At 42.9% G+C, this 22,774-nt stretch overlaps 1 protein-coding gene across 1 annotated transcript in view; it reads left to right on the plus strand.

The window, feature by feature from the left end:
* Window positions 1-21,091, plus strand: part of LOC308316145 (kazrin-like) — a 191,291-nt gene extending 170,200 nt beyond the window's left edge. Inside the window, 6 exon segments of the mRNA XM_080764574.1 lie at window positions 10,079-10,215; window positions 11,408-11,578; window positions 14,660-14,849; window positions 16,128-16,290; window positions 16,292-16,295; window positions 17,857-21,091. Of these exon segments, the coding sequence (XP_080620700.1) occupies window positions 10,079-10,215; window positions 11,408-11,578; window positions 14,660-14,849; window positions 16,128-16,290; window positions 16,292-16,295; window positions 17,857-18,027 (836 nt within the window). The 3' untranslated portion in view covers window positions 18,028-21,091.
* Window positions 21,092-22,774: the final 1,683 nt, after the last annotated feature.

Raw genomic sequence — 22,774 nt, forward strand, 5'->3', positions numbered from 1 at the left:
AAACATTTCCAGCATTTGCAAGTGTTCTAGTTGCAGTTAGCTCATTAGCTGCATTAATGACTCCATGCTGTCAAGTCAACTGATTTGAGGTCAGTTCAGCTTGTCCATTTGATTTCCCCCAATTTCATGTTGTGAACATCGCCACCAGATGATGCTCAGACAAAAGTGTTTTCCCAGAAGAATGATAATGGTGTTTTAGAGATGCAGTGAGCCGAGTGTGAGGCAATTCTGCTGTGTAAAAACATGAGGTGGCTTCTGTGATGTGGTAGCTGAATAGAAATGCCTTTTCACCCTTTTGCTCTTTGCCACTTGAGATAATATAGGGAATGTTTCAGAGAAACTGTCACTCCTGCCTGGCTGCCTCAATTCAGACGCTTTGCTGCTAAATTACATGCATATTTTATGATGCTCATGAATACAAAATGGAGACAGCAAAGAACAGCACCTTTCAGTCTATTCTCTTTCTAGTTGTCAGTTTTCTTTCTTTCTTCCTATATCGATATCCTGCAGTCCTTTAGGTTTAGGTTTTTCTTTCTCTCTTTTCTTTGTTTCTCTCTCTCTCTCTCTCTCTCTCTCTCTCTCTCTCTCTCTCTCTCTCTCTCTCTCTCTCTCTCTCTCTCTCTCTCTCTCTCTCTCTCTCTCTCTCTGTGTGTCATAGTGTTGTGCACACTGCTGTCTCATTGTTAAGGCTCCCCTCCAACTCTGTCAGTCATTGGGTTCTGTGCACTGTAATGGTGACAGTAATTGTGTAATGGCTTTGCAATTGCAGGTTATGTTCCGATGCCTCGGGTATACTCGAGCCGGTACAAGTTGTGCAATAGTTTCACTTTCTGCCTCTACACCAGCGATGACTAAAGGAAACTATCTCAGGGGTCTCCAGGGCCCCAAAGCAAAGCTGAGGAAAGAAAATGACAGTTCGACCGAGGTAGACCATTAATCGGAGTGATGTTTACAAAGTCGACCCAACTCCCATTTAGACCTGCGCCATTTCACATCAAAGTTATGTTTAATTAATTTTCAAAGCATCGCTGGTGCAGCTGTGACGATTTTTAATTAGCAGTTCTCGCGTCGACTAATTACTACTGCTCAGGGACCCCACAGTCAATACGGAGCTCAAATGAACGCATTATTGGACGGCCTGTGTAACATCAAAGTGCAGCTCCGCCTCTCGTTTTAGTGCCATTTCATGCTGCAGCGTGCTCACAAAGCACCATGTATGTCCTTGACGCCGAGGCTCTACAGCAGTGCTTTTCAAACAGTGGTCCGGGGACCACCGGTGGTCCTTGAGGAGGTTCCAGGTGGTCCCAACCCGACCCTTATAGATCTAACTCTACGGGTCCACCTAATGGACCCTTTTACGCTCTCAAGAGTTACATTATTTTTAAACATCTGCATTACTTAATTTACAAGTCTAGACAATTGGAGAATGTACAATAATTGTTATTTAACGTTTGCCTGACAGCTGACCTACCACATCAATACAGCATGGAATTGTGGACAAAATCTTATCCAACAACAAAATATTCTTACATTTCGTGTCTGCGATGCTAAATCTCATCACATGTTGGGTTTGTGGCTCAAATACCAAATAAATAATGGGCCTTGATATGAAAAGGGTTGAAATTAAACCACTGGTCTACAGTAAAAATCCTCAGTGTTCATTTATATTGTAACTCTGTCTGTACCAGTGTATGTCATTTGTACACTCTTTAGGTTACGAAAGGATAAATTAATGAAAATGTTTGTCTATACACATACCGTAATAACATACTACATGTACGCATGCATACACAATTACAAATGCCTGCCTGCGCGAGCACGAGAGATAGAGTGCACACACGCACCCTGCCACCCTGCCACACACACGCCAGCATGCTCTCACTGGACTGTTTAAACTGATCATATTCAACAAATTAAGTTCCGTGTCAAAAAGGTTTCAATTGAATTTGTGGAAACTGGAGGAAAATCATTAACAGTGGCTAATGTTTACCCAATCCACTGTGATTCATTGCCCTGTTAATGGCAGCCGGTTCAACGTGACAAGTAATGGGAATGGGGAAGGTTGTTCTGACTAAAGCTTCAATCTTCTTTTTCAATTGGTTTGTCTCCAGGGAGAGCAATGGCTTTGGCTCACAGTGGCACCTAGTGGCTGTGAAGGGTAACTTTATCTTTTTTCCTCACAAAGTCACAAAGAGTGGCAGAATCCATCTGGAAATTGGGGTGGGGACAGTACATTTTAAAGTGACAAGCAAAGGCTATATGCCTATAATGTGTTTTATATTGCTGAATAATATACAGTGCAGTACCGTTAACTCACTATACTGTAGCCAATAGCCATGCAGAATTGGACTGTTTGCTGGTGACTGGACAGAGGGGTAAAGCAATAACATGCCGGATGTCAAGGTTTATTATGCCCGACATCACAGTACTGACAAAGCAATGTGTGTGAAGCAGGTGTGAAGGAGTCTGTCCTTCACAAAGCAATGTGTGTGAAGCATGTCTGAAGGAGTATGTCCTTCACATCTGGAGAACCGCACGACCGACTGGGTCAAAGCCGGAGTGCGCTCACAGCACCAGTTCATGTACTGTATGCTCTTGTAAGGAAAATAACTATTCAGAGAAAATATATCTCTCTCTGCCTTACAGTACTCTATCATATACACGTACACACACGCACGTTGTGGCGCTCTGCGCCTTTAACACTCTCCTACGCACATGCACGCACGCACCTGCACATGCACGCACGTCACGTCCTACGAGAATGGATGAATGGAACGGGAGCGCGCTATTTATCTATCCCTTGTACGGTTGTTGGGGCTGTTATTATTTTACCTTTTTTGTCAGACTGGGTCTCTGACTGGCACCCCGACGCGAGCTCGCCCCAACAAACCGCTACAACGTGTACATGCGTACACGTGCACACGCACAAACACACACACACGCACAAACACACACACACACACACACACACACACACACACACCAATGGGCTCTCATACCACTAATGAGCAATGTTTCATACATTTTTAATTGTGGCTCCCTGTTGTCAAGAACTCTGTGTCTTGTATAATGCTACTGGACCAAGGGGGTCAAAGATAATTGTGGGTTCACCTTTCATTGGTTATTATTTAATATTATTCAGTTAAGCAGGTTCCCAAACAACGGTGTCTCTCTCCAATGAGCTAATGTCTCTCTCTCTCTCTCTCTCTCTCTGTCTGTCTAATTATGCTCCCTATGGGTCACTTACTTACTGTTCTAAGAATGGCATACTGCCCACATGGAGAGGCTTCTAACGTGAGGAACTTTATTACCTGCGTGAGCGTTGTGGAATGAGTGAAAGATGCTTTGGGACTTTGGCAGTGGCGTAACTAAGTACGTTTACAGTACTGTGGAATGCCCTGACTCCCTCCCTCTTCAAATGCAAATCCCTGGCGTCCTTTAAAACAGGCCTGAAAATCCACCTTTCAGCATGCCAAGGGAGAGGAAATAATTACCCCCCCCTTAGTCTAGTGACTACCCCAAACTCCTTATAACCTCCTTCTTTGTTCCCCAACCTGTACATATTTATTTTGACCTTTTATGATGATTTGAATTTTGTTGTTATTTTTCATGTCATGATTATGAATTGAATACCCAGGACCTGAATGGAAACGAGACCACAAGGGCTTTTTTGGTGATACCATTGGACGTGTGTTTGACTGTACCTTGTACCGATTACATTTCTGTTTGACCTGTAGGCCTACTAGTTAATTTGTAGATTTGTATTATTATATTTAAAAACAAATGATGCATTAGCCACTTAAGCCCTATATACATTTTGGCCATTTGAAAATAGCCGAGATGTGACGCATTGTGAGTTTTTTTCAAAAGGTGTTCATGCATTTGAAAACTTGAAATGAGTACTTTCTACTTTTGTAACTTTTTATAACTAATTTTGAATTCGGGACTTTTACTTGTAATGGAGTAGTTCTACATTGCAGTATTGATACTTTTGCTTACCAAGTAAAACATGCAAGTACTTTCCCCACCACTGGACTGTGGGTGGTGCTTCTGTTCAGCATGCAGGTGATGATTGTGGACAGCATGAAGCCTCTTTTTGGTGAAGCAGCACCAGGGTACATTCAGCCGAGGCTGTGCAAATTACATATTCCATGAATATGAATTCTCAAATGATCACATTATTCAGTCCACTCTATATGTGGACATGATTTGTTAGGCCCTTTTCAACCATCCTCATCTAGAGACCTAAGAGAAGTAAAGAACTGTTCCAGCTGCTGGATTTGGGAGATAGACAGAAATGGTTCCCCATGGTAGCTAAATTGTGGTTAAGATTCTGTACTAGAAGATATGTGACACAACAGACAATGATGGACATTATTTAACAAGAGAGTGAGGGAATTGCAGTGTTTATGGTGTGATATAAAGGCCCCAGTACTTCTGAAAGTAGCAGATCTGCAAGCTCATACTCCATTTCTGTGTGACATGTTGTGAGCTTGCAGATCTTCTATTGTTGCTGCTTAAACAGTATAACAGTATAACTCTGGTGTAAATGTGCTGCAGTGCAGTGCATACAAACCACAGTGAACTAAATGGCTGAGGCACTTTTTTATTTATTTCTTATTTCTATAACTCTAAGGGGGAAATTGTCCAATTGTTGAATAAGCTATTGGACACAGCTAAGCTGTTGCTGAATAAGAGCAATTTAAATTGAAGGCTCCAAGATGAAATATCTATAGTTATGATAAACATTTATTTTTAAATTTATTCAGAAGAGTTTCAAGCCGTGTTACAAATAGAAATGTCTTTACTGTAACTACATGCGTTTGACCTTTAAGGCTTTAGCGCTGCAAACTCAAGCCATTGTGGAATTTGCTAAAGTATCAATTCAGACTCAAGCATGCTATTGTGTGGGGAATTCACATAATACAGTTATCAAACATGGATGCATGACACTTGCAGATTGCAAATGATTATCACATCCTGCTTGTGACCTTTAGAGGGAAAGAAAACACAGCATGGAGCACACCAAGGGGCCAGCTAGGCACTCCAATGTTGATAGTCTTTCCATTTTGTGAAATTGTCACTTATATTTTTGCTATGACACGACCATAGCAGGGATGACGTTGCTGTTGGAAGGTCAAGGTAAACTTTATTGTCCACAAGGGAAATTTACCCCTGCTGCAGCCACACAAAACATAACACGAACAATGTTTTAGTAGTAGTACAAACTCTTAATTTAATAAAACATGGGTAACATCACTGACAATTTTTTGAGCCTGTCTTAGTGTAGCCTGCTCATAAATAGACTGCAGAGATGGGAGTTGTCTTACCCTATGAGCTTCCCTGCCGTCTGCACCAATCTGAACAAATTTGGACCTCAGTTGCACTGAGAGATTACTGAACCAAACTGTGATGCCAAATCTGACCAGGCTTTCTACGCCGGGCTAAAGACAGAGAACTCCCTCAGGATCATCTGGGTGTTCTTGTTCAGTCATTCATGCCTCACACGCCCTCTAGTTGCATAGCGCCTGACAAGAGCTGAGATGATGGCCATGCACATTTACCTGCATGAAAAGCACAACAGCCATGATGCTAGTATAGTCTATAAAGGGCCCTTGTGTGTTGGTTGAGCTGCAAACCACTTAACGTGTGCTTATCAGACCATAAAGAAATGGCAATGGCCCTGAATGGAAAGAAATAATTACACACTTAAAAATAACTGTTTATGTTTTTGAAAACAAACATTGGCCAAGTTACACAACCAATCTGCACAAATTCATCTGCACACGTGCATAGACTCCATGCATGTTCCCACTGACTGTGTGAGACCGTATATAGTCCAGTAATAATGTAATATGACAGCCACAAAATATTTGCCTTATATTGGATGTTAATGGTGGCCATACTGTACAGGCCATTTTCTAAACTTTCCCCTCCGACAATTCTGTTATTCAGGATATATGTTGAAGATACAAAATCAGCTGAGTTTGTTTTTTTTGCAATTAGCTTGAGGTTGATCCTGTATTTTCCATAGATTTCCTGTACTAATATGATGCGATACCGTAACACTCTTCGGTGAAAAGACACCCATTATATCGTGTCCAAAACTGTTACTTTTCACGATTCAAAGAAAGACATTTTTGCAAATGCAGCAGATCGACGAGCTCAAAACACGTGGCTTTGCGCCGCCCTTCCAGCTTGCAGATGTGATGCTTTTGCGTGGCGTTGTAGGGCATTCATTTACGGAATAAAACCACAAAAACGTAGAATGTGGAGGTAGGAGGTTTCTGGCCGACAGCAACAATATTCTAGTCTCTCCAATATGGTCTCAGCGCCTACTCTCTGTGGTTCCCGCTCTGTCTGCGGACATTACTTTCATGGTTCCCTGGCGGCGCCCGGCCGGCCTCCGTCTCATCTGGTAATAACCTGCGGAGGCCTGGAGTCCTGGATGGAGCCTCGGAGGACGGGGAATCATTAATATGGCTGTCAGCGGTGGAGACATGCGAGCTCTTCCCCGTCGCACCTGTCTGCCTTAATGTAGCCGCCATGAGCTCTTAGAGTGCCCTTGGGATGCTGCCTTTATCCATGAAACATTTTCATAAATAGGTTATAAACGGTTAGGCACAGCGCTTTCTCCTGAAGTGGCTGACCGGGCTGGGAAAATATATTGATATCTATGAGACTCCATATTATCGTCTGTGATTTTGCATATTGTAATATCCCACTACCAGAATCAGAGAGGCAACGTCGCTGTGTGCGTCACAGGCGTCACGGGCTGATCAGCACTCCACCTGCCTCTGATTCTGCCCCAGACTCTTCATCACTTCTCTGTCTATGGTCTAGGCTTATTATCCTGCCCTCAATGTCTTCACATATTGTACAGTTAATAATATATAACGCATTATTCAGCCACATTTCAGGCACCTCTTTTGCCCGTTAAACCTGATCTACGCAATGCCATCAGCCCATTTTTCCCCGTCACAATCGTTGTTTTGTTGGCTCTGACGTTATATGTACATGCTTGTGTGTGTGTGCGCGCGTGCACGTGTGCATCTGTGCTTGCGCGTGCATGCGTGCGTACATGCTTGCGTGTTTGTGTGTTTTGCCAAATGGTCGCAGGTGTTAGATGTGATGTGGCGAATGTATTGGCTCGCGTCAAAGGGCTCTTTGATTTCACTTCCTGAGGCAGGTGCAGGGAGCTTCCTGTTCCCCTCAGCCAATGAGAGAGACAATTTATGCCCTCTACAGAAGGCTGGTTGGCTCATGAATCACTTTGGCATTGGGATCGCCCGCCTAAAGAATGTACGAAAGAAAGAGATACTGAAAGGACAGGGGACAGGAGGACAGGAAACTGGACGGTCAATCTGTCCTTGCAGCAGTGCTCATCCATTCCGCCCGTTGGAGCAGTGCTCCCCAGACACAACGTGTGAATGTCATGCAATTAACAAGGCTGTCATATAAGTTAATTAATTACATGCAGCTGGAGAGCTGGCTTCAACAGAGATACGCAGAGAGAGGGGGAGAGAGAGAGAGAGGGAGGGAGAGAGAGAGGGAGGGAAGAAGAGAGAAACCAAGAGAAGGAAAGAGGATAGCAAAGGAAACTTTAGGAGAAATTGAAGAATTTGTACCAGATGGTGAGAAGAGTTGAGCAGTGAAGACGTACAGAACAGGGGAAAAAACAAGGAGAATAGTAAAAGGAGCAACAGTCTATTTAGGAAGATTCGCGAAAAGTCGAGATAAAAGTTCATGATTTGGGAAAGCATTCTTTTTTTTTTTTTAACTTTTTTTTTTATTCTTTTCTTTTTTTTGAGAGTAAGCAGGTTCTCTCGGGCATCACAGTACAATATAATTGTTACAACACACAAGAAAGAAAATCAAGGGATAAAATAAATAATATATATATATACATACATACATACAATAAATGAAATACCTACATATTATGCCCTCATTAGTATGTCTTCACACAGGTTTAGTCTCACATAAATTCCTTTCTCACACATATACTTCCAAAGGTCATTCATCAAATATCCATTACTGTGTATAGTATCCGTTTCTACCAGTATTTGTGTGATTTTTTAAATTATTGGTTTTCTCTATCAAATAACAATTTACTTATCTTAATTGGGTTCTGTAGTCCGTCAACATTGAGTCTAATCCTCGTCTCATTATAACCTGTGCTATCCTATGATGTACAAATATTGTCATTGTGAACCCAAGGCAGCTTTAACGTCTCATCATTATATACATTAATATAAAGCTTTGAATTAAGAAATAAAAACATATAAACAAAGACAGGACTTCCAGCTCGAGGTTTCTTTCATAAAGCAATACCTCATGAGTGGAAAGGTAATCCCCTGGGTCACAGGAGGCCCTTCCAACACTAACTGTCTGCTAAAAAAGCAGAAACTAGTGTACAGTGATATGACATCTGTCGAGCCCCAGCTTGGTCTCCCAGACAGCAGGTCTGTATTAACATTGAATATCTGAGTATAAAACAACCTATCAGACAGGTATTTAGTATTCAGTCCAGTATATGTCCAAACAAAGGTAGTATTATGAAAATAAAATATAAAAAACAAAGGTGAACATTTTTCAGGTCTTATATCCTATTCTGAGATCAAAGATACCTCCCATTGCTTCACCATCGTAGATTAATCAGCTTTATGGGTTACGGTGATGTCATCTGGTGGTGGTGGAGGGTTTGGTGGTGGGGGAGTTGCGTTACGGCGGAATTCCTGGAGCCTCCGTGTTGCCCTTCGTAGTGCGTCTCGGTCAAGTGGTGTCCTCTTCCCCGCCTCCACCCAGGATGATTTCCTCAGCTTCGCCAGGTTATATGCGTTGGTAGATGTAGGGGTGGAGGTAGTAGTGGGTCGAAGGTTTTCCTCTTCCTTGGTGCTCATGATCCCCCTCTTCTTCAAATCCTCTCTTGCTTCCTCCATGCTGTTGTAAGTGGTGCTGGATCCCACGGGGCGACCGGCCCCATCGTAGAACACACGTAGTTTTGTCAAGGGGGGGGTGTGGAAGGCAATTCCTTTATTTTTAAGAAGCAAGCGGATCGGGGCATACGCGGCTCTCTTCTTCTGTATTTCTTGAGGATAGTCATTATCAAAATACACTCTTTTGCCATTCAGTAGGACAGTCTTTTTCTTCCATGCTGTATTACGTACCAGCTCTTTGGTCTTGTCCTCCAGAAAGCACATGATGATTGAACGGGGGGTGGCGGTCGGCGGTGGCTTGGGAATGAGGGATCTGTGGCAGCGCTGTATGCCCAGGTCAATGTCCAGTGTTAACTCAGTTTTGATAAAGTTATTAATGAACCCCATCATGTTATTCCCCTCGCTGTCCTCTGCTACATTGTATAAACGCAGGGTCTGCCGTCGAGACCTCGTTTCTAAGTCCAATACCTTCTCTTGCAATCTCTGGGAAAGCATTCTAAGAAATAAGTTGAGGGTTGCAGTAGAGAAAGAGAGTTTTAGCCAAACCTTTTAGGCACTGTGTTGACTCCCGGCAGCAGTTTCATTTAACATTTTCTTTTAGGAGCCAAACAGAATCCTGTTGCATTCTCTCGTCTCCCGGCAAATTTTAGTACCCTGGCTCTCCACTTGGGGCGACAGTGAGAGGCTGCCACTGGACATGATGCTGTCCAAAACCAACATGAACGTTATACAACTATAAAAGCATAACGATGCAGTGGGTGGGGTTCACTACTCTTACTTCACAATGCAACCCCCCTACCTGACTTTAAGTATTGCTCTGACTGTATCCTGACTAGATTTACGAGGATGCAAGGCGTCCAGCTAATCCAGCTGGTGGGCAAAGCTTTTCCCGTTTTATGGCCGGAGTTATGTCCGGTACAGACAGACAGGTTTCTGCAATTTATAGATACAGTATGCACATACAGTATATACATATACATCTACGTAAATATGTAAATGCATTCATGTCAAGACTCTTAACCCCTAATTGCTGCCCGAGCGCCGTAGAATCCAATGGCTGCTCACTGCTCCTATAGTTGTTATATGATGTGTGAATGCAGAGGACACATTTCTATTCTATTCTCTGTCTGTCTCTCCAGCCATGAAGGGCGACCGTAAGCGTCTGAAGGCAGAGAAGGCAGATCTGGTCAACCAGATGCAGCAGCTCTACGCCACACTGGAGAGCCGAGAGGAGCAGCTCCGAGATTTCATACGCAACTACGAACAGCACAGAAAAGTACGTATTAAGACCTGAGGCCTATCTTCGAAATCCTGTCAGTTTCCAGAAATGTTTTATGTTTCTATAGACAAATCCTCATTGACATTTAGAAGGGCCTGTCAGCTCAAGCCCACAATGTATTACTTTGTTGTTTTCAAGATTGTTGTACACAAACGTCAGTAGCATTACAAAGTTATATAGAAAAGAAAAACCCTACCAATTCCATTTTCCATTTTCCAAGTGTGTCTTATGACTTACTGTATGTAACGCCAGCGCTGCTTTTCTAAAACACCCATTTCTAAACTAATTTCAGCAATGGTATCTGATAATTTTTTCGGTGGGTAGATCTTGTTGCGCTGGTCATTTTGAAAGTGGCTCTCAAGTCAAAAAAGTGTGGGCACCCCTATACTAGAGCATGTCTGCAATAAATGTCAGAGCTGAAATTGACATCTATGAAATAAATGCTTAAACATGTAGCTAGGTGTAACGTTAGAGTCCACCTTCAAGTGAACCTTCAAGCCTGTTTTCTCAACTCGCTGTTTTCTGCAAGACATTACTCTATAAGCCATATCTCCAAAGCTGGTGGGTCAAACTGAACAACCAATATGTCAATTTGAAGCTATGATTCCCTGCTTTCATATGTTAATTAAAAAAATAAATCAATTTGAGAGGGAGTGAAGATAGATTCTACCAGACATGGCAACCCTTCATTGAATATTTCAATAGGTGCACGCTAACCCCTCCTGCACAATAGAAAATTGGAAAGAAAGAAAAGGAAAAAAAGGAACTGAGTGTTTTTTCTTTATTTTATTTTTTCTTATTTAAAAAAGAATGTCTGTAATTCACTTAATTTACAACAACATGTTGGAAGTTTGAGAGCAAGAGTGTCTGTCCTGTTGTCCGTTTTGTTTGTCTGTTCACACTTGTCATTGTTTAACTGTTTTTAGTTTTTTCATGTTTATCACACTTATGTCTTTTTTATTATGTATTGTATGTGGAACATTTACATTGCCTGTTATTTTTTTCATTTTATTTAACTGAATTACTTATTATCATTGTCGATAATATTCTGAAATTGTCATACAAAAAATGCCTAATAAAAACAGTATTAAAAAAGAATAATAAAAAAAAGAAATCAATGACTTAGCCTCGATCAGAAACGGTCTTGTTAAGTAAAACAATTGAGTAGTGTTTCCACCACTGTGCACAGGAGAGTGAGGACGCGGTGAAGACGCTGGCCAAGGATAAGGACCTGCTGGAGAGGGAGAAGTGGGACCTGCGACGCCAGACCAAGGAGGCCACGGAGCACCAGGGGGCGCTACGCTCACAGCTCGACCTCAAAGAGAACCGCATCAAAGAGCTGGAGGCGGAGCTCGCCATGGTGAGACAGACAGACAGACTCAAAACCATATATTCCTTCAGAAACGGTGAATAAAAAGCAATATTGACATCAGACTTCGGTGCTCTATTGTCAGCACAGCTAGAACAATCATCAATCATACGTAGGATCACCAATAAGGATCGGATTTCGCTATTATTGAACATCTTTTTTTTTTTAATGTTTGGAATGTTTTGAAAACATGCCCACAACATGGCTGCTGAGTTGAACGTGGTTAATGCCAAAGTACCAAGAAACTACAGGACCGCCATAGAAATATAATAACATGACTAGTATTTATTCATTTGTCTACTGTACGTGTGCAATTTTGCAGTATTTAGATACTTGGTGTGAACATTTAATATTTGGGATGTATATCATCTCTGTCTGGTGGAAACCTCGTATGTCCAAAACTGTTATTTTCAGGATTCAAATTCCAAAAATAGCAATAGTAGCAGATCGACAAGCTAGAAACACGTCATTTCTCACTGGGTTTCGAGCTTGTAGATCTGCTACTTTTCATGCTTCTGTGTGATGCTGTATGGCATTAATTTATGAAAAAAACACAAAATGTAAAGAAATTGAGATAAGAGGTTTCTGCCCCACAACAACGATGTGATATACACCTGACAAACAAGACGATATTGAATGACCAGTATATATATGGCGATCCCTCGTGTCTCCACCTTGCTCTCAGATCAGTAACTGTGTGAATCAGAGAATGGAGTTCCGAGTGTTTGACCGGCTCGGCGACAGGGATTCCTCTCCTAGGGTGATGGCGGTAAGACGGGTCCCCCTCCTCTCCACCTGCCCGCTTCTTCGACTTTGAACTTTGAACCCCAATGACTCCTTAAGAATCCTCTCCAGTCTCCCCCCTCCTGTGATGTGATTGTCATGGGATTGTCCGCTATTGCACGTATTTCACTAACTGCCCGGTTGGTTGACCCTCACTGATCCCAATGGTTCCTATAACGACATCGATCCTGATATATGATTCCCCACAAAAACAAAAAAGAGATTTCCTCTTATTTGATTATCATTTGATTCTTCTTCTGTGTCTAATCAGGGAAAGGATTGTTGGGGAAACGCTTGAAGTGTGTAGATGTCTTGTGACAACTGCTAGTCTCGTGTAGCCAGTCGATTAGAAGACCTCCATCTACTGCAAATGCATTGTATGTGTGGGCTAGAACGGTGCTTCTCAAATACTTTCATTTCTATAAGGGCCAACGAAAAGCAAGTCTTTAATTACCACACCTACCACAGGTGTTGAGAAGACCCAAACGCGGGGCGTGGGGACCAAAACGTAACTTCAAATTGCAATTATATTTAACGTTCTATTCCCATTGAAAACGGTTCATATCACCGTCCCAATATGAAGCACTTCCCTAAATACTTTGGATTGGTGCACTGCAGGGCAGTTATTGTTGCTGTTACTCCCAAATTTCCACCCGGTTTTAGCCCACACAGTACGTTGAATGTAATCATCACCAGAGGCACTTATCTGTGATGGTCTGGCTACACCAGACTACAGTCTGTGACAACTAATAACCCTTCCCAAGGTCTGCTGTGATTGTTCACTGTCCTGTTCTGCATGTGAAAGCCTGTTGTTGATGATTTGCCGGATTGGGAATTTGATTATACGTGATGATTTGCAGCTCAATGCTTAGCATGTTGATGACGGGAAACTCTCCACAATAATGTTTCTCAAATGTTTACGCAACATTCTGTTCTACTAAAACACATGCAAATCACAGTGACAGACACCAAATGTGCACACACACATTCATGCGTTGTGTGTGCACTGCAGACACTGAAATGTTGTTGACAAACTCGAGTTTGTACAACACATGCTGGTGCTCACACTCTCTCTCACACACACACACACACACACACACACACACACACACGTGCCACAGAAATAATGCTGGCCCAAAATATTATTCACACATGCTTGCCCGCGCACACGCACACACACACACACACACACACACACACACACACACACACACACACTTGCTCACACATACCTCCCGAAGATAGCGGAAGATGACTTGATCTGGTTCTGTGCCCAATGCATTGCATCGCGACGCATTTTGAGCTTGTAGATCTACTATTTTCAAAGAATTTGTATACATTTTGAAAACTTGAAATTGGGACATTCTGCTTAGTGAGTACTTTTTACTTTTGGTACTACATTTACAATTCTGCACTTTAAGTTGTAACAGAGTATTTCTATATCGCTGTATTGATACTTTTACTTAAGTAAAACAACATTTTTCCACCACTGCTTAGGAGGAGATTTCACACAACAAGAGGTGAACATGAATGCCACTGCATATTTCATGAGAGAGAAGACAGAGGAGAAGCCCATGAGAGAACTCTCTCTCTCTCTCTCTCTCTCTCACACACACACACACACACACACACACACACACATACCCGCGCTCACAAAGCATGTGTGCACACATCCCTGTAGGTGCAGCATGCTGACACTGACAGCCACCTACACGGATGAGTACAAACAAATATGATGCCTGGTGGTTTTGTATCGGTGTCGTGCACTGACACTAACCGATCTAAGGCGCACACACAATGCTATGCAGCCAGTTGTTTGGAGCTCGTAAATCTGCTATGTCTTGAGCGCGACACTGTCATGAAACTGCTTTTAAATCACCCCTGAGTCTCGTGAAAACACACAGCGCAACAAACACACAAACTCACTGACACACAAAATAGATGTTGCTTATTCCCGTACGGAAAGTCACTCATTATGACAAAAGGAAAACAAATCTGAACCTCGGAAAGCTTGTGTAAAGTACAAAGATTCCTTTTGCAGGGGAAGAAAAAGACGCAATTGACTATTTTGCTCTCATGTCATACCCGGGAAGTGGGAGACAAAAACATGAATCCTTAGATCCTCGTTCGTTCGTTCGTTCCTTAATCATCCATGCTCTCTGGATCACACACTAAATGTGTGTGTGTGTGTGTGTGTGTGTGTGTGTGTGTGTGTGTGTGTGTGTGTGTGTGTGTGTGTGTGTGTGTGTGTGTGTGTGTGTGTGCGCGCGCCCCCACCTCCACATGCAGGCCAAACAGTCTCTAGCCACCTTAACCAAGGACGTGCCCAAGCGCCACTCTCTGGCCATGCCTGCGGAACCCGTTGTCAACGGCAACAACCAGGAGTGGGTGATGCATCCGGACCTCCCGCTGACGGCGGCCATCAGGCAGAGTCAGCAGACGCTCTACGTCCACACCGGTCACCCCACGGACAGACAAGGTAGGGCTCTGTTTCCACACCGGTCACCCCATGGACAGACAAGGTAGGGCTCTGTTTCCACACGGGTCACCCCACGGACAGACAAGGTAGGGCTCTGTTTCCACACCGGTCACCCCACGGACAGACAGGGTAGGGCTCTGTTTCCACACCGGTCACCCCACGGACAGACAAGGTAGGGCTCTGTTTCCACACCGGTCACCCCACGGACAGACAGGGTAGGGCTCGGTTTCCACACCAGTACCCAACAGACAGACAGGGTATAGGGCACTGTTTCCACACCAGTACCCAACAGACAGACAGGGTATAGGGCTCTGTTTCCACACCAGTACCCAACAGACAGACAGGGTATAGGGCACTGTTTCCACACCAGTACCCAACAGACAGACAGGGTATAGGGCACTGTTTCCACACCAGTACCCAACAGACAGACAGGGTAGGGCACAGTGGGTAAATTTGTATGGATCGCGAGTGAATATCTCTGTTTCCTTCATTTAAAAAAACTTTTTTTAAGTGTGTGTTAAAAGGTTAAAGCACTATATTATGATAGTAAGTAATTGTTCAGTAACAATGGTCTCCCCATCTCTCCTGCTCTTTAATAAACAGAAAATCCAGCTCCATTGAGCCTCCATTATAAGCGCTGTTTGAGCGCTGTCCATGGTGAGCCGTCGTGCATCCAACGATCGTAAATCATTTGTGAGTTTGTATCGCATCGCTGAGCACATGTAACTGGTTGTAATGATAGCTAAAGGGTCTGAACTAATGCGACTGATCACTGTGCTCATAACAAAAGCCCCCACCTCCCTGAATAACCCGGAGATCGTAGAGTTAGAGCAGACGGGTGGCATTCCTTAGGTGTGCTTATGCTGCCACCTAGCGGCAGCAATAAAGTTAAGGCTCTGTTTTAGTGTGCAGTGGTTTTCAAACTTTTAATTTCAAGGACCCCCATAACTCTGAAGCTGTATAAATGGAACCACAGGTCCCTTTGGTTCCATTTGTACACTCTCAGAGTTACACACCCGTCATTTAGAACCTACTCAAGGACACTTCGAGAGTAGACCCGCTGGTGTAGCAGAGTGTTTCCAGTAAGCCAACACGCACAATAGCAGCACCCTCTGTTTGACCAGAATGGAACCGAGCCTTCATTAATATCACCTGTGAAGGAAGGAAGTAGGGAAGGGGCCCAAGTTCTTTCCAAAATGGCGTGTGTGCATAGAGCCCATTTTGTTTTGATTGAAATGAATGTATGTGTGTGTCTCCTCTTCTCCCCCCACCCTGTAGTGGCCGCGGTGCGGGTGAGTCCATGCCACTCACGACAGCCCTCCGTAATCTCAGATCCGTCGGCCATGGAAGGTGACCGCTCGTCCACGCCCAGTGACATCAACTCCCCGCGCCACCGGACCCACTCTCTCTGCAATGTAAGAGCTGCCCACCACCGCACCCTCCCAAGTAATCACCTCCTTTCTAGTAGCCTACCGTTCTAGCCCCCTGCCTGCCTGCCTGCCTGTCTGCCTGCCTGCCTGTCTGCCTGCCTGCCTGCCTGCCTGCCTGCCTGCCTGTCTGTCTGCCTGCCTGCCTGCCTGTCTGTCTGTCTGTCTGTCTGTCTGTCTGCCTGCCTGCCTGCCTGTCTGCCTGTCTGTCTGTCTGTCTGTCTGTCTGTCTGTCTGTCTGTCTGTCTGTCTGTCTGTCTGTCTGTCTGTCTGTCTGTCTGTCTGTCTGTCTGTCTGTCTGTCTGTCTGCCTGCCTGTCTGTCTGTCTGTGTTGACCATCCTTCTGGCAGAATGCATGTATGCCATGCAGTCTGCAGTCCATTTGCTCTGGTGTCAGGACTTAATTGTGATGGTTAAATTGTTTGAGTGGTTGATGGGTAGCCTGGTTAACCACTCCCCCTTGAATATGGGGGATTGTAAGTCTTTGAATCAAAGTAAAAGAAATTACGTTGTTGTTGCATGTCATTTTTGTAGTTTTTCTCAAATTAGAAAATTCTCTTCTACAAAGCAAATAAATTCACTTACATTAAATGAAATAAGTTCATATTTTGTATTATAATCAAATCACATTTTTAACATAAAGCAATGGACTGTATTTGTATGAACTTGTTTTTCCCCCTTTTGTTTAAGCTTATATCTTAAGTTACCTTAAGTTAAATGCATTTCATTTCATTCAGCAAGGATGAAATTAAATGTATTCAAGGGGGACTGGCGGAGTTTCTTATGGATTAATACGTTGTTGATATACCGATGTCGTGCACTCTACGAGCTTGTAGATCTGCTGTTTTCGTTGCGTGATACGAGACCACACGCAACAAAGTATACAGTATCAAGCGTGTGCCTGTGTAGCTGGTTCAGTCACCACTTATGGCAGCCTCCTACACACTGTAGGAGTTTTAAAGTTGTCGGCGAGTCATCAGATCCTTATGTATTTCACACTACAAGAGTCTCTTTTTTTTAATCGGCTGTCATATTTTGTGGCTTTCACACTAAACGATTGATCGCCGTCTAGGGATCACACACTGCAAGAGTTCACCAAGATGCGATCCAGACCCGATACATATAGGCTACATCATTTGTTTTTTATTCCAATTCATTTTGACATGTCACACACGTGCAGGATACCGTGACCGTGATACAAGCGCGAGACCGACACAGGACGCATCTCTCTCTCTCTCTCTCTCTCTCTCTCTCTCCCTCACACACACACGCAAAACCTCGGCGATCAAAGCCCGATCTTGCGTCAGATCGGAGGTTTTGTCAGCGAGCGCCAAAAATAGTCCCCAACAGCATAATCTGAGCAAATTTTTCGGGCAGTGTGTACGAGCCATTACTGTACATGTACTCTCTCTTTTTGTCAATGTATTCTTTCCCCCCTCTCTCTCACTCTGTCCGCTCTCTTCACTCCTACTGATGTCTCTGCTCTCACATCACTATCTTCTCTCGCCAATGCTTTCATCTCCTTCCCTCTGATCTCTCTCTCTCTCTCTCTCTCTCTCTCTCTCTCTCTCGTCCTCCAGTCCCTAGAAGATCTGGAGGAGGCGAAGCGTAAGAAGAAGAAAGAGAAGATGGGTCTGGGATCATTGTCACGTGTCTTTGCTCGGGGCAAGCAGCGCAAGTCCCTAGAACCGGGCCTGTTTGATGGTACTTCAACCCCTGATTATTATATAGAAGAAGATGCAGACTGGTAAAAACATAGCTGTTTGAAAGCGCGTGTGTGAAAGAGAATTGGTGTGCGTGTGTGTGTGTGTGTGTGACTGTGTGTGTGTGTGTGTGTGTGTGTGTGTGTGTGTGCGCGTGTGTGCGTGTTCGCGTGCGTGCGCGTGCGTGTGTGCGTGCGTGTTAAAGGTAAGCATGGGTTCAACATTTGTGTGCACACATATGTGCACTCCCAAGTAGAGTGCGTGTGCGAGCGCGAGCGAATGTGTCTATTGCCTGTGGTCCGAGGCCATGTCAGAAGCCTGAGGCGCCTCTTTCTTTGCTGAAGTGTAAACCTTACATGCAAATTGCACCTGTATGTATTACTGTACAGTACTGTAAATAGAGTGGACAGTGTAACACAGCTCAGATGTGGATATGCTCTATTGTAACTACCGTACCCCCCCAACAAAAAAAGAAAAGAAAAAGAAAACACATCAAACTAAAACAAAACAAAATGTGGCTGTGTTTATGATTCTTTTACTTGTTCTTCATATTTGGACTACTACTTTTGTTTTGTTTTCAATGAACTGGAAACTTGAAGGACTGCTGTACCTGTAAATAACCTTCGATGTGCACTTTGTGCTTGTAAATGTCTCTTTGTCCTGAATGCTTTTGGTTATAGTTTTTTACATGTTTGCCCTGCCCCTCACCACCTCCCCCCACCTTGTTTGGTTGAACTGAAAACTCCTTGTTCATGTATTTGTCCTGCTTGGTTCATATCTCCTCTCACACTGCCATGGTGAGAACAGTTTCCTGTCGGCAACGTGCGGACTGACTCCCTATACGTCCACGTCCTAATTGGTTGAAACTAAGAGTGCAGAAAATAAACAGCATGATATCTTTTTACAAGAAGCCCTCTTTTACAACCTGTAAAACTGCACTTATTGGCACTACAGTAAGATGATGGTTGTTCTCAAATCAGACCACCATACCGTAGCTAACCGAAGCTTAGACATTTTATCTACAAAATATTGTTCTATTCTGGGAAGTTCCAGAACATTGAGGAACATGAAGCCCTACAGGAACTGCAAGAAAGTAACCAACAGTGTCTCTGTCTGTTAACAAGCATGTGTGATATGCTTGCATGTAGCCCGCTGGTATCCAAATGCATGGTGACCAAATCCCTTTAGCCTGTTCAACATGAACGCTTTTCTATGGATCAGCAGTTTAAAATGGGGGAGGGGGGGGATTAGTTTCATATATTTCATTATAGTATGTTTGCATTTCAAATCAACATCGACCTGACCTGACTTAATTGTTCTGTGGAATAATATGTGTAATGAAGTCCAACAATCAAGTAGAAAGTGGGGAATTTGAACTTTACATAGATGAAAAAAACATTTTATGAAAGGTCAGTAAGACTAAGTCAAGCACTACATTTTTAATGTGCGTTTATTTGCTAGGATTAACTCGGTATAATTGACCTATATGATACTGCGCTTCTTCAAGAGATGCGTTTGCCCATCTCTTACAGATGGATCTTTGAGCAGTCATGGCTTCAAAATAGTAATGTTGGAAAAATGCAAGCAATGCACAACTCTAAAATAATGCACCTGAATGCAATGCTTGTTTACAATCCAAATGTACAAGCACTAGAACACAGTGATGATGATCACACTTTCCTCTGAACATCATTGAAGCCATGTCACCATGTGTATTTGGAATACCACCCTGGCATGGCTAGAAGAACTCATGCTGGCCCATCTGAGCCATATTAATATTATACATGCAGTAGAAAATACGGTATAGTAGCTTTGTAGAAAAGCAGTGTGTGAAGTAACTCATTCCCAAATGACACAATTACTCTCAGAAATGTATTATAGAAATAAATTAATAAATAAATACACATTTCAGCGACGGTAACTTTAACTAGCTCCTCAGTTGATGAAATGGTCACATTCCTGCTGACTGGGTCTTTTATATAGGCTGAGATAATGAATAATGAAAATTAGATCATGATTTTCTTTTCTTATATTATTCAGTAGTGTAGTAGAAAGGAACCTTTCATTTGGAGAAAGAGTGATGTTACTTTCTACAAAGGCCTCTGGTTTCAGGTCCTTTTTTACTAGGAAGCGGTACCCTCAATTTATAGACTTCAGTGTAACAGCGGAGCCGGAAGGTCATAGCTGGGATAATGAAGTATTTACAACCCGGTAGGGCCCAGGAGGGTTAAAACCAGATTTAAGCAGGCTAATCAAACTGAAACAAATGCACACCACTCCCGTGACCCCATGGTCTAGCCAAAAAATAAGAATCAGACTCACAGCTCAGACCATGACTGAAAGAAAAACCCAATTAACTAGGTGCCAAAGGTTAATAGAGTTTCTCTACGCAAAAGTAGGTAAAAAAGAAAAGAAAAAACAACAGCAGTTGCGATACATAATTTGTATTCGTTGATGGATGGGGCTGGAGTCTGCACTGCCCCCCAGGAAATCTCTTCTCTCTCTGATAGTATTTGTCAACCTTATCTGAAAGTGTATGAAGACTCTACTAACATTGGAACTGTGTTTAACCATGATGAAGGACAAAGCAGTGAAGGGATTCTGTTTTAAACAGTGGCCCTTCATACCATATCTGGACATATACAGTAAAAGCTAAGGTATGATTTAGAGTTAACTGGCAATGGAAACTGAAAGATAATAAAATAACTCATGAACACATGTACTACAACAGCAATGACAGGTTTCTCGTCATTACATTAAACATTAGCAAAAATAAACTCCTGAATGCATTATTGATGCACTTTCTTTTCAATCACAATCCTCTCCTGATAGAAATATCTATTTTTATTTTTTTCCTGGCAAAAAAAAAGAATACTTTTTTTTTTTGTAAATTAAAAAACATTTCAGAAATGGAATTAATATTATTACAGAGTTTTATTTAAAGTCAAAGACGTAGTAGGCCTCGAGGGAGGAGCTTTGGTGTGAGACCATCCTCAGATGTTTTAGAGCTGGATAGTAGCACAGAACTTTTAAAGGCATGGCAACAGAATTATGCTCAAAAGAACTAAAAAAAACTAAAGATTATTTTAAAATAAAAATAATTAACACTGAATTTCCATCTGGCCGTCGTCTCTTTCCCTATGTTGATGTGTTTGTTTGTTGTTTGTCTGTCGGTCTGTTGTTGTGATGTGGTTCTAATCCCACAATAACACCTGAGTGGTAGCTTCCTCTATACACCCCTGAGGACTGCATCCCCTCCCTCCACAAAACAAAAGCTCTAAAAAGGATTCCTTTCCTCTTATTTTTTCTTTGTACTCCATTTTAATTCATGGTTCAATCATATTGGCTATACTTCCATTGCCCTGGAATCATTGATCAGGGAAGAGAGAGGAAAGGAAGCCTTTGGGTTTGTTGGGACAGCGCTCACCGTATGTGTCGACACGGCGTCAATAACATCTCTGCCTGGACCTGACCTCTAACCTCTGTCTGACCCCCTCTCCCTTGGACTCTCTGCACAGTCACGTGACCCAGGACGTTATTGATTAAACCCTGCAGCGCTGCTGCTCATTGCTTCAAAGTTTTATGCAAAAGTTATGCCGCTGACTGTTGTCCTACTGGGTCACAGACTGTGTTTGCAGACTCATTACAAATCCCGATAACAAGAAAAGCACTGGATTTAGCCCTTCTTCAAGTTCAACTATAGATTTTTGAATACCAAATTAATTATTGATTTTCGAATGCAATGTCCATTTCAGTGGTCTCCAAGGGTCTGTGTTATAATGCTATTGTTTCTTAAGTACACATTTTGTTGTATAGGCTACTACACAAATGACCAGACGGACCACCTGGTCCCTCGAGTAAGGAAACTAACAGCCCATAATAGCATTTACAAAATAATGCAATCCTCTCGTTTTTTTAGGTGGCCATAGCTGAATGGGTAGAGAGACTGCCTGGGGATTGGGGAACAACAGAAGGTCTCAGATTTGATACCCAGCCCCGGCGTCAAGGTGTCCATGAGCAAGACACACAGGCCCTATCTTGTGCCACCCCTTACGCCTTATCCCTAAACTTATTTGCCACTTTTTACTATTTTGAAAAAACATTTTAAAATTGTTCAACTAGCCGATCTACATGGGAAGTTGTACTATACAACGTAGTTTCGGGAGAAGAGACCTCCTTCCGCTTGACCTTAACCACAACCACTCCTCCCTCATTATCAACAACTCCTCCCTCCTCATCAACTCACCCGAACCACTCCTCCCTCATTATCAACAACTCCTCCCTCCTCATCAACTCAACTGCCTTTCATTATCACCCAGCCAATCCCTGGCGCAATCACCACAGCATAAATACACCTGCGATCTCTCAACCAAGTTGTTTGTTCTGCTCCACGACAGACCAAACATGGGTTGTGAGTACTGCACTTGTAGATCGGCTATTTGAACTATTTTAAAAGGTTTTCAAAATAGTACAAAAAAGAAAAAGGCAAATAAGTTTAGGGATAAGGGCCCAGGTTAAGATGTGGCGCAAGATATAATAATAATAATAATACAACTTTATTCGTATAGGACCTTTCATGACATGAAATGCAGCTCAAAGTGCTTTACAGAGATATAGCCCTCAGCCCATAACTGCTCCCCCTCAAGTGCTCAATGATGACCATCTGAGCGGAAACAGACATTCTCCATACTGGTATACAGTATGGTCTACTCATCTACTGTACATTATCAACCAGTGCCCTGTAAGAAAGATGAATATACACTTGTATCATTCACGGAGAATGAACTGATTTGTA

Source organism: Protomyctophum bolini (genome assembly GCF_963924005.1).
Source record: "Protomyctophum bolini genome assembly, chromosome: 5".
Lineage (NCBI taxonomy): Eukaryota > Metazoa > Chordata > Actinopteri > Myctophiformes > Myctophidae > Protomyctophum > Protomyctophum bolini.